Source organism: Bombus affinis, chromosome 18, assembly GCF_024516045.1.
Source record: "Bombus affinis isolate iyBomAffi1 chromosome 18, iyBomAffi1.2, whole genome shotgun sequence".
NCBI classification, from domain to species: domain Eukaryota; kingdom Metazoa; phylum Arthropoda; class Insecta; order Hymenoptera; family Apidae; genus Bombus; species Bombus affinis.
The window spans coordinates 5135537-5149241 of NC_066361.1; the positions used below are offsets into that span (position 1 = coordinate 5135537).

The following is a 13705-nucleotide window of genomic DNA, read 5'->3' on the forward strand; positions in this document are numbered from 1 at the left end:
TTGGCTCGTCGGTAAGGAAGAAAGTCGAAGCGAAAAAACCTATGAAATGGCAAGGTGATATTGCATTCCTCTTTCTCGTTGGCCTTTTTTTAAAGCAGAGCCATTCGTCCAAGCGTTCAACTTCCACCAGGAAATATCGCAAATCTTTACTTCAGTTTTATTATTTTTACTAATACGTCTGATTTCTACGCTTTACGAAACACACGATGCAGAAAATAGGAAACGAGGAAAGTTGTGGATGGTCAAACGAAGTAACAAATTATACATTGCCGTGATCAACGAAAAACTTGCACGTTGAAAAGATGGCCGGATTTTCTACCCTCCAAAAAAATGGCCAATCAATGGTAAAAGCAAAAACGAGAGAAGATAGGAATATTCCTGTTGAGGTTCGGGTTGACTGATTGAAGAACAAGTGCGTGAATTTGTGATAGGAAAGTATATTGAAATAATTAAATGTGTAAGTATAAGTATAAGCATAACTTCATGCTGATTCAGATCCTTACTCTCTTAGGGTGACTACACAATAGAATAATAGGGGGCACGTTCATATATTTATAGCAAAAGGACATTACCAAAAAAGTTAACCTTATAGCTTTGGCTAGAGGCTACAGGGAACGTAAATAGAAACCTGTTTATTAGTTCCTTGACCTTGCAACCCAAAACATAATGTATACTCAAGGGTACAATAATATGCGCCGCTCCTCATTTAGAATACTTCTGCGTAATAGCAGTCTCCAGGTCACGGATACACATAAATAAAGATGTAGAATTTTTCTTGAAGTAGTTACTTTCACAATTCCTATACATGATATTGACATGGACGGTATTTAAAAAGTAAGAGGAGATTATTCTTTGTCGAGATATAGAAATAAGCAATTCTTTAAAAATTGATATTACGACAGAAACGTTTTTGAGGCAAACCTACAGGGAGCAGCATACATACTTTATGGAGAAGACGAAAAATAGGTTCGCGAAAATCTACTCGACTATGAAAAGAAGAGCAGAAAGGAAGAGAGAAACACAAAGGTAAGAATTTCTGTTTCTCGAACTCGGATGAGAAGAGTCACTGTCAGGAATTTCAGATAGCAAAGCGAATTTTAATGGTGAAATATCCGCATAAAACGAAAATTTGCGGTGACCAAGCCCACGAAAACGATGCATCCCTGCGAAGGACGAAATAAGTTTCACGAATATGAAAAAAAATGGCGGAGTCGATTTCCCGTGGCGCCCTCGTGAATAATAACGAGCTCTCCGTGCGACGAGATTCTTCGAAAACTCGTTAAAAGTTCGGCCATCCTGGTGACAAATCAATCAACTCGGGAATCCAGATACGCTGCCGATATCCTGCATCGATTCTTATGATTTCTGGCCCGGTTTTCGCCTATGAATCACTTTCCATCGACGAAAAACCGATATGTGGCTAAGTTTCTCGTTGGGTTTCGCGTCGATGGTCATATTTTCGCCGAGGAAATTGTACGAAATCGACGGGGCGAGGCTTGCGCAGCGAAGTTTCAAGCTAAATCAAAGATGAGCGAGAGAATAAGAGACGCTTTGATGCGAATCCGAACGATATTTGATGTAAATTAGTGTACACTGCGCGAGAGAGATTCTTTGATCTTCGCAATTATGAGACAATTAAAAGCTGGCATGCCGCGAGTAGTTTCTCGAGTAGTTTCTTGCGAGTCTCTGATGCAAAGTGAACCAGACTTTTCTTTACTATTAGATTTAAGCCACATTTAACCGATGTTTCATTTCAAAATCACATTATCGCATAAGAATATTATCAACCACATGTATGATATCAACGAATTATATTATACAAATGAGGTAACATTGGGTGTAGCGCGTTAAATAATCACTCGGTGTTTAGGTCAACAATATATTTATTGACAAGTGTCTTTTGATCGCGACGCGTATCGCTCTCGGTTTCGCTAGTCAATCTCGCTGCGCGGCTACACTTCGACCTTATCGATTCCTGGTTCGAACTAAAACTGTCGATCGGATTCGATTCTTTTCTTTTCGTTGCCCCTCAATATCCCCACTATCCGCGCGTTTGTTAGGCATTCGCGAACGTTGCCACGCACGCCTTCTCGAACATTCGGGGGAAGGACCGTTGAGATATTGACGGCTCATTAGGCACTTCGCTTCGGCAATATACATTGCTGCCGAATACCACTACACAAATATTGCCTATTTATATCTGTATTTATATATCTGTGTTATGTAAGGATTTGAAATTTCCTGATAATTTCAACGAGCTACGAAATTTTCTAAAGATATTAACGTGCATTAAACATAGAAAATTTCGTTTGAATAAACGTAACTATTGGGTTGGCAACTAAATGATTGCGAATTTTGTCAGTAGGTGGTCTTGGCACATTCTTTTATTTTGTCAACGTTTTTAAAGCAACTAAATTATATTGTTTTCTTGTTGTTTGGACTTCCACTTTTAATTTATAAAACAATTGTATCGATTAGTTATTTAGTTTCGTTTTTATCTCAATTAAAAAATAAAAGAACAAGACGCACGTTCCAGACGTATTTTATTATATTATTTCCGACAAGGTACGAACACATCGCAAGCACAGAAGAAGTCATGTGCAGTATATGGGAATGAAGCCTTGAAAGAGAGGCAGTATGAAAATTGGTTTGCCAAATTTCGTTCTGCTGATTTTTCACTGAAAAATGCTCAACGGTCTGACCGTCCAGTCGAAGTTGATGAGGCCGTATCAAGGCCATTATCGATTCAGATCGTCATAGCACAACGCGTGAGATTGCAGAGAAGCTCAATGTATCGCGTACATGCATTAAAAAAAATTAAAACAGCTTGGCTAGTCAAGAAACTCGATTTATGGCTCCCTCGTCAGCTTAAGGAAATTCATTTGACGCAACGCATTAGCATCTGCGATTCGCTTCTGAAACGCAACGGAATTGATCCATTTCTGAAACGACTGATTACTGGCGACCAAAAGTGGACAGTTTATAACAACGTTAATCGGAAAAGATCGTGGATGATGCAAGATGAACCAGTCCAGACGACACCAAAAGCTGAGATTCGCCAAAAAAAGATTATGCTGTCAGTTTGGTGGGATTATGAAGGAATTCTGTACTTTGAACTTTTACCAAGAAACCAAACGATTAATTCAAACGTGTACGTTCAACGACTCGCCAAACTGAGCGATGCAGTTCAAGAAAAGCGGCCAGAATTGGCAAATCGTAAGGGTGTTGTTTTCCAGCATGATAATGCAAAGCCCCACACATCTTTGGTCACTCGCCAAAAATTATTGGATCTAGGTTAGGATGTGTTGTCACATCCGCCATATAGCCCTGACCTTGTGTCTTAAGATTACCATTTATTTCGTTTCATGCAGCACTCCTTAAATGGTAAAATTTTTAATGACGCTGATGATGTAAAATAACATTTAATTCAGTTGTTTGCTAGCAAAAATCAGACGTTTTATGAACATGGAATTATGACACTGCCTGATGGCAAAAGGTGATCGACAAAAACAGACAATACCTAATTGAATAAAGTTATGTTTCTAAGAAAAAATTTTGAATTTTTCTTCTTATTTAAGATACGCAATCACTTGCCAAAAACAAAAAGGCTTTTGTTTGCTATTATATTTACAAGATTCTGAGCCATGCACAGAAACTAATACACATATCTTTCCATTAATGTATATGAAATCTTCTTGTTGAAATGAACGCTTTAAATTTTAGATAAAAGTTTTAAACGAAGGACGAACACTGAAAATTCTTACTGACAATTTACCGATCGTTAAAGAAAATGAAGCTTTAATTCCTTAAAGAATATAAATATAAAAGATTCCAGTCATTTTCGCTCGCAACTTCTCCATCGTTAAAACACTTCTCGAGTTCGGGCAAGGTATAAAAGAATCGTTAACGACACGCTTCATTTCCTATTTCAATATTATACTAAAAATTTGAAAACTATTATAACTCCTGTTTGTTGAAACGCGAAGGAAATTGAGGTATGAAAATTTGAGAAACGCAGCGTGGTTAACCAGAGACAGTTCAAACAAAGACTAATCATTAACTTTAGAATAGCTTCATCGGTTCTACATCTTCTTATCTCAGCTGAACTAAGGAAAGTCACTTCTATGTACATTCTACAAAGAGAGAGTATCTTATTCTCAAGATTTGATTTCCTTGGGGATGTTAGGTTAAGCCGACAGTTTTCAGTCGTTCCAACGAATATTACACAAAGGTGCCGTTTCCATTTTCGTTAAGGAAATCGTTTATTGGCTTAAAGAATAGCTGAATTCCGAGCTAAAGATAGTTAAATCGCAAACCGAATACGTTTTCGAAGTTGACGAATGCATGGCGGCATCCGACGACGGAAATTTCCGACGATTTCGCGAGACAAAGCGCCATGCCATCTAAGCGTAAGGCTGACATGCCCAATGTACCACCGATATCCCTACGGTCCTTTCGCCGAATATTCGGAAGAAATCATACGCGGCAACCATGGCGGACATCTAACAAACGCGTGCGTAGTGGGGATATCGGGGGGCAACGAAGAAAAGAATCCGTTTGTTTTAAAACAGAAGATTCATTCCGTTACGAACAGCGAAGTGCGAAGGATCTAGCGTACCGGCGAAGTAACAAATGGTCTAGCGTACCGGCGAAGTGACAAATGGTCTAGCGTAACGGCGAAGTGCGAAGGGTCTAGCGTAACAGCGAAGCAAACACATTCGGAAAGCTTGATTGTTGATCGTTGATTGTTAATTGTTGACTGTTAATTGTTGAATAAACTTTTTGTTGAATACCGAGAGTACTTCTTGGGCACTTACAACCAACACCACCTCAAATGTAGCATCGAGCGCCATGTATCATGCACAAATGCTGAAAACTTATCGCGCTTTGTATTATTTGTGCTTTATAGTGTAATTTTAGCGGAAACTTTAAACGAAATCATCTTTACAGGGGATAAAATGTATCGTATTTTATATAAATCTTTTTTGTTGAAACGAATACTACAAAATGATTTGAAGAATTAGACAGGAATTGCCTTTATTTGGATTGTTTGATAAAAATTAAAAAGAGACAAGTTGGGTTGATTAATTGATATTCGCATTAACAAATTATTACAAATGAATTGTCAGGCGATCGATTTTCTGAATCACTGTAAGTCTTCTGAAAAGCATGTAATGAGTCCAGTCAGGTAATATTCAACCTAATTAATTAGCCTGCCTAACTAACGTTATTAATATTTTTTTATATTCAAGATTACAAAAGGGCCAAAATAGTTTTCATGTGAGACTAATTAATGACATTATTGAACTTTAAAATTATTTTTTTATAAAAGATAAGAAATATTATTTATATATCATATAATTTATATATTATAGATTGTGTGGTATAACGAATATTTTATTTAAAAAAACTAGTATGTGTTGAATATTCTGCTAAACATTCTTTCGAGTATATACTCTGGAAGAAGAATATAATGACCGTTTTTGCTACGAGCCCTGCAATTTTCTCTCATCTATGGAAGAGTTTGTATACTGTTCGTAACTCGATATTAAAGTAAAATAGGTTCCGTTGCGAGAATAAAAAATACGTGTTGCGTATTGAACACAGGTGTCATTATCATCGTTTTTTGTTATTTTTTCAGCAAGTTATACGGCACTTTGTAGAGTATAAATCACTGCGACCAACTCGTTTCAACGCTGGTGCTATGAAAAAATAGAGGAGCGAGAAACTACCCGAAGCCCCAGAGCTCACAAAGGGAACGTATGAAGTGGTATACATCGATTTTGATGAAACTCCACAGGCCAGTGAAGAAGTGAGAAATATTTGCTCATGTGCAGTCGTCTCTGAAACTTCGCCATTTATTTCATCCGGAATATTTTAAGCCGTGATATTCTACTATCAGAGAAATTTTTTTTTATCATTGCTATCTTTTCACAATCTCGTTATACTATACTGAGAAGTACGACGCAAGTCTGTCTACTGCTATTTCTTATAAAATAATCTTCTGTATATGTTACGCCACGAGGCTTACCACAGGCTGTATTTTCTAACCGTCGCTCGCGGCCCTACAATGTCGCAGTCAGATCGTCTTATCTGACTGCCGGATCATATACAATGTATCGACGAACGCATAGTTGTCGCCAAGCAGCGAGCTCTCGAAACTTCGAATTTTGTCCGTTACGTTCTCACGCAAGAACAGACATACGTGATCATAGGCGCAAACGGTGGCGCGACCTAAGTATAGCGGGGGTCGTCTTAAAAATGAGACAAAGAAATCATCTAAAGTCGATCAGTTCCTTGTGACGCGTCGAACGTTACACATCGAATCGAATCTAACACATAACGTCTATCTCAAGCTACGAAGTGCGATAGGTCTCGTTATAAGCAAACCGCTAACCAAACCTTGACTGTTATCTTTTTCGTTTTTAATTGTTGATCTTTGACTGAACTTGTTGTTTCGTTATTTTTATTAAACTTTTACCAACCAATCCAGTGTAGTTGTTCGTATACACTCAAACCTAACCACCTCTATTCTCGTAATAGAAATAAGGGATCAATCAGTTCGTGGCGTCGATTGTTTAATCGTAACGAGAATTTACGACTCTCGTTGACGCGTCTCTCCGCGAACGGTTGAAACAGTATATTTATTGCTATACAAATTTATTTAAATACATTTCTTTAGGTTGTGATGACGTGTCTGACAGAGAATAAAATTACAAATCAAGGAAAACGACAACTTTCTTGCTTAAGTATCTCATAAAATATTGTCATTGCGGAACAATGACAAAATCCACAATCACTTAGTCGCCAACCCAGTACAATGATATCGCGCTCCCTAAAAACTTTTTAAGTCACACTTGCAAGATAATATCAGCATTGCGATGGCTGCAACACGATAAGTTGTAACGATAGCTCGTCGCTGCAATTGCAGATCATTTCACTTAGAAATGAGAGAAATTTAGAAATTCTACTACAGTACTTTGGAATCAACTTCGTCCAAGTCATCGCTTCCCCTCCTATGGATACCAATTTCTGTCCGAGTTGTACGGTAGAACTTGTGGCCACATAATGAAAATCTGTTGCAAACTATTACACGAACAACTGTGCTGGACACTCAGAGTCACATGCAAGATCGTCCGATATTATCTCGATGGAACTTAGGTAGATCTTATTGCTAGCGGTTGCACATCTTCCTGGGTATAATGGAGAATTCAATCCATCACTGTCATACCGCTACCCTGAGAAATTACCCCACAGATATAACCAAGCCTTTCTCTACTCTGAGATACCGTGATTTATTCAAAAAAATTCCATTAAACCGCAAAAAGTGCACAGGAATTAAGAATTGATGTTTCTATCAAGTTCTTACGTTTGTTGGAAATATTGGGAATTAAAATTAATCGTAAAATCGTAGAAAAATTAATCTTTCGTGAGAATGAAAATAGCTTAATGAAAATTGATTTTTCCTCGTCTCTCGATATTCTGTTCAGACGAAACATAAATTTATCCGCTTAGAGAAGACATTTTTCTTCTAGAATAATTCAAAGATGTCTATTATCTCTGCTTGCAAAAATTCCAAAGACTTGTTGAAACGTACAGAGATTAGACGATGTCCTGATTAATCGTAAAATCGAGAAAACTCACGTAGTCAAGCATTTTTCCTTTGAACCTGATTTTTACTATTATGTGAAATTCGAAAATGATAAAATAGCTTTTAACCCTTTGAGTGCTGTGGGCGCATATAGGTGTCTGGCGAAAGCTATCGGTGTGGACTAAGGACATATATATGCGTGTTCTGTAAGTGCCCGGCATGGACTAAGGACGCATGTATGGGTTTTTCAATTTTTCCGAACACCAACGCAGAAGTAATACTATTACGTTTGTGTGAAATAAATATAAATGCATTCCTTACGGCAGTAAACAAATGCCAATAATGGCTCGTTATTATTGAAGTGGTCACCACTTGTAAGAAAACTCTACATCCGGATTTTTTAGTTTTCTCAAGCACTGAATTTTTCACACACAAGTAAATTATTAACTTGTGTTATATTTACTAAATTTAGTTTTCTAGTTTATTGTTTTCTAGTTTATTACCCAAATTCTAGTTAACTGTAAATTTCAATGTTTATAATAAATAATTAAAAATAACTAAAAAATAACGCTCTTGAATCATTTAATCTCGTGCAAAAGAATTACTATAACTTATTACGATTTGCGCTTTGAATAGTCAATCAAAAGAGTTCAGTCTAACGAAAAAGTATTCCGTCCACAGCGATCGTCAGCGCTAGACGCGCGCCGTCCTTACGGACGGCATAGGCCGTGAGTATCCAGCACTCAAAGGGTTAAGGATAACTAAATTCATTATTTCAGTGGGATAATAAATTATTTCTCTACGAATGTTATTTAATTATTAAAGCGTTTCTGCGAATTTTCCATCAGAGGAGAGTATGTCAAAATAACATGAAAAAATTAACGCTCTGCAAACATCGTTCGTATGTCCCTCGTCTGCATTATTTATTACCAACCACTTGACCGACATATCATTGTTAATTTTTCCCAGCCATGGTACGCCAAGTGACCAATTGGGACGTTTATTATCCCGGATTCTTTTTTTATTTTATTTTATTTTATCGTCAGTTGGCTGTTACCGACCGCGTTGTACTGATCCGCAAAAACTTTATTCCGTGCTGCTTCTACACACGCGAAACGGCCAATTTTCACATTTCATAGCACGATGATGCTTGCCATTGGGAAAGACGAACACGAAATATTGGGTTGGCATCTAAGTGATTGCGGATTTTGTCACTAGATGGCAATGACAAAATCCACAATCACTTAGTTGCCAATCCAATATTAAACGTTCGTCGAGCGAATGGCTTCAACTAAGTTAAACGCAACGAATACGATTTTCCCTATAATTAAAGTTGACTTCTATTACTATCCTTCTACATATGTCAATTAATTCCATGAGAACCACGTTAATGATTGCATCGCTGTTCCATAATCCATAATCAATGCGTAATTGGAGAAGCAGCGATCGTAGCCGCATTTATTGTACTTCACCGAAATAAGCCGGACATCGAGTTATCGACAGTATCTCGATGTAGTACAAATGCACGGTAAATCTGTGTGAAGAGGTCCGATAATGATGTCATTTATACGAAACTTATCGACGTATCCGCTACTGCAATTGATGATTCTAAAATTACGTTTTATACCGTACACAGTCGCATCCGGTTAAGAAATATAACTGAAACATTAGGAAACATTGATTATGAATTTATTGCAATATTTCTGCAACTTCAAACAATATTATCATTTGTAACAAATCGGACGCACCGGTCCGGTTTTTTTTTTTTTTTTTTTTTTTTTTTTTTTTTTTTTTTTTTTTATGTTCTAATAAAAATGCTTAATTGTTCAAAGTATCACTTTTTATTTCAAAGTATCTTCTATTTATCGGTTATATTCAAAATGCCCTAACTGTCAATTTTCATTTAATTTTTTCAACTGTAAGAAGTTGAAACGGTCACCAATGACCAAAGTGTTAAACGTACAAAATGACGTGGATGACATTCACTACTATAGGCAATTTAAATTGCAGAGGTGGTATATGTTGTCCTTGATAGTAGTAGTTGCCGGCGTACTGCTGGGGTACTGTTAATTATTCTTCTACTTTGATGCGTGGAAGAAAAATCGGATCATGGGCGCCGGGAATCGAACCCGGGTCCCGAACGTTCGAAACCTAGAGCGCTAACCATTTCGCTACCGTGACCGTTGCTTAATTAGTGTCGATTAGCGGTATTTGTTGTTGATGCCGCTACAAAATCAAACCTTATCTACTAAAAAATGAAATTGGAACGATAATTACCACGTTATCGCGATGAAATATACAGGTGCTAACAATTGGGAGCGTAAAATCGAAAGGTGAAAAGAGGCACAGGCCTGAGAGAGAAGAAAATTTTTCCCTTGGTGATGTATCAATTTCACGAAGAAGAGCAGCAGCGGCAATTTAAAGGTGCCTTTAATGAACGCTCGCTTAAAGAACAGTAGCCTGGAGGAACGGGCGTAAGCCCCACTGAACGAAACTGCTTCAGATTTACGGCTGCAAATGAATTACAATGCTTAACGACGTCCCCCCGCAGGCCAGACCTATTAAGAAAAACCGAACATCCTCAGAGTAGTATCTGGGACACGCGCTTATTATCGCCAGACAACGAGCGTAAAGAAAACTCGCCGACTTACGACTTCAATTTCCAGTTTCCCTAAATATATTTTAAATGATGGCCCGTTATTGTATCCCGCGAATCGTGACTCGGATAGAAACAGGATGCTCTAACGAGGTACGTGAATCCAAAGCTAATTGCAGTAACCGGGGCCGATTAAAATATACTAACGACGATTGAAGTAGCCTGGTGAAAAACGTACGAGTTGTTATCGCGAAAATAAAGAATGGTATTGTGCGAGAAACGGACAAAGCATATGGGAGAGCGCGTGGAATTTCTGTATTATCGAGGTGGCAATAACGAGCTTCATAATTCACCAGCTGCAATGGTAAATGATGACAAACGAAAATATTTTTTTCATAGAGAAAAGCGTAACGTTAATTAATTTTACCACGTATATATTGTTGTATTTATTATTATTAACATTCAATGGTTACCATTTTGATAAATGTAAAAGCAAAAGAAATTATAAAATGCTAGAAGTTATTTGTGCAATCTGTAGGTTGTATATTTTCTACACTTTCATCGTGTGCTATTTTGCAATTCTACAATAGGTTAACTATCACGGAGCTGGCAAAGTAAAAATTTGCAATTTATTCGCCGCTACTTTAATTTCACCATACGAGCTTTCGATCATTCTAACGATAAATTCCATTAAATCCAAGGTAAACACACATTACTCAATATCATATTAAACTAAAAAACATAAATCAACATAAATCAATCATTCCCATACCTATGACATAAACTAAAATCTTCCTACAACTTACAACTATTAGGTTGACAACTAACTGATTGCGGATTTTGTCAATAGATGGTGCTGACAAAATCCGCAATCACTTAGTTGCCAACCCAACATCACAGAGAGCAACATCTTACGTGTTTGATCGCGTTTGAAAAACAGGAAGCAAAAAGAAATTTGAAAATGACCGGGTAAGAAGGTAAGAAAAGATAAGAAGAGAAGATGCAAGGAGGAAAATAAAGAGCGAACTCACCACCACGGATGGCACGGATCCACTCGGTGCGCTCCTGCTCGTGGCCTGCGAGGAGGTACAGCGTGTAGTCCTGGCCACCTTCCCGATAGCCCACTTGGAAGGGTCGTCCAGGTGGTATTCCACCCCCACTGCCGCCTGCTCCTGCCTCGTTGCCTGCCATGTCGTTGCCGGCACCGCCGACGGCGCCGGCGTTGTTCCCGAGGTTAGCCGTTTCGACCACGTGGACGCTCTCGACCGCGATTCTACCTCGTTCCTTGCGCCGCTGCGGACAGAGAACAATTCATTAGTTGCCTCGTTATCGTTTCGAGAAGGAAAAAAGAAGAAAGATAGGAGAGACGTGGCCCACGGCAGGAAACACGCGAACAACCCTCTTCCTTTCCTCCGCAAACGTTTACCTTTTTCTTTTTCTTTTTCCCTCTGTCTATCTGCGCGGCACTTTGTCCCTAAGGAATTTTGCATTTTTGTATCGCGTTCACGTTTATGTTCGGAGTTACGGCGAGTAGTTGCGATGGACGTGTTTTACGGGGTTGGTGTTGCTACGCCCCGAGGCTTACTATAGGCTGTGTTTTTAACCGTCTCCCTTGGTACTACAATGTCGCAGACAGATCGTCTTACATGACCGGTGAGATATACACAATTATAGATATACATAGATTACAGATAGATATACAGATATACACAATTATAGATATATAGATATACAGATATACACAAGCGCTTAGTTGTTGTCAAGCAGCGAATTCTAAAAAACATCGATTCGCCTTCGGCCTGTTATTTTACCTACACAAAAAAGGTGGCGTACGTGATCATAGCCGCGAACGGTTGCGAGACCTGAGCGTGGTGGGGGTCATCTCCAAGAGAAGACGAAGGAAATATTCGAAGGGCAGTCAGTTTCATACGAGAATTCAAACCGAATGCATCGAGAGGTTCAGAGAAATAAAATCAAGTTCGCTTAGTCAAATGAATACGTCGAGAAATATTATAAAATCGAGTCGAATTATAATAATAAACTAGTTGTATCATCGTTAAATCATTTGTAACGTGTTAGTTATAATTTTAAATATTGTTAAAAATAGAAGCTTATATTAACCCTGTTAATTCAGTGTTACAATCATTTGAACTACCTCTGTTATCCTAATCGAAACAGGGGAACTACTGGTTCGCGGCGTCGGCTATCGGAATCGTAGCGAGAATTTACGCCTCTCGCTGATCGCGTCTCTGCGCGAACGGTCGTAACAGGTGTATTTTTTTTATTATTTTTATTCGAACAGGATTATAACTCGAGTGGTAGAGAGCGTAACTTTTTTGAAGATTTTAAGATACTTGTTTCGCTGTACTTTCTTTTTTTATGCGTCAGGCTTTGTCTTGAACTTTTCATTTTTTTTATTTTTGTTTTGTTTCACGCTGAGATTTGAAGTTAAGGGGTTTAGTTAGAATGGACGTGTTTTATGGTGCTGCATTTTTTATTCAGACGTGGTTATAATACGAGTGAAGGACTAACTTTTTGAGAATTTTTAGATACTTTTCTCAGTGTACTCTCCTTTTCCTGTGCGCGCCACTTTCCTCTTAACTTTTGCTTTTTGTATCGCGTTTTATATCAAGTTGAAATTTCTCCTTGGAGTTACGAGATATAGTCAAGACTATTTTCCTTTCCCTTTTTTTTTTTTTTTTGTTTCTCATTCGAGTAGAATTATAATTAGAATGGAAGATTGTAGCTCTTTGAGGATTTTCGGAGAATTTATTTTACTGTAATCTCTTTAGCTTGTTCGATGGTTTCGGTTTAGAGAACGTTTCGATTTCCAACTTGAAGTAGTTTAGGCAACGTTTGGATTTGTAACTTGTCGCAGTTGTGGTTGCGATGTGACAGAAGAAGTCTCGCATGGATTAACTCTCTCTTCTACCCTCAAGTTCTAAATAAATTACAATTGAGGTCGACTAATACCTACCGAATTCGAATACCGAAATCGATAGCCTGTTTTTCCTCCAGTTTGTTCTACCAAATGAATTAACACACTAAATGAAAGACTATTATAATACAAACAGTAACGAAGAAGATGGCTTCTAAAGATGGAAATCTCCGGTTCTAAGTATACGTATACTCGGATCAAGTTCTATGCACATATTTGTCAGATAGATATTAAAACTTCGATTTCCATTTTCTTTTCTCCATTTTCTAACATTTTCCTTAGAGTTATATAAATTTTTCTTAAATCAGACACAGTGTGTTCACTGCTATGTCGAATGTGACTCGACGTCGGTTTTCGTCTCAGCTGCTCCTTTGTCGTGTCCCACCCTTTTTTGCGAAACGTGCGAAAGAAAAGGATTACATCTTGGAAATTGTTTCATACATTAAAAAATTATAAAATACGACAATAGTGCGAATAAAACTGGTATTTAAGTGAATCTCGTTCTTCCTTTATTTATTTAAATTGTTTCGTTTTCTAGTTAAAGTAAATTTCAAATAAAACACTTAAAAGCGTCGGCAGC

At 37.8% G+C, this 13705-nt stretch overlaps 1 protein-coding gene across 14 annotated transcripts in view; it reads right to left on the reverse strand.

The window, feature by feature from the left end:
- LOC126926433 (tyrosine-protein kinase Btk29A-like) overlaps window positions 1-13705 on the reverse strand; it is a 193861-nt gene that overhangs the window by 153535 nt on the left and 26621 nt on the right. For all 14 annotated transcript variants that reach the window (XR_007714548.1, XR_007714547.1, XR_007714546.1 and 11 more), the window contains one exon: window positions 11219-11480. Coding sequence is in view for 10 of the 14 variants with exons in the window: in XM_050742749.1 (XP_050598706.1) it covers window positions 11219-11480 (262 nt within the window). In the remaining 4 variants the exon portion in view is untranslated. The remainder of the gene's footprint in view (window positions 1-11218; window positions 11481-13705) is intronic.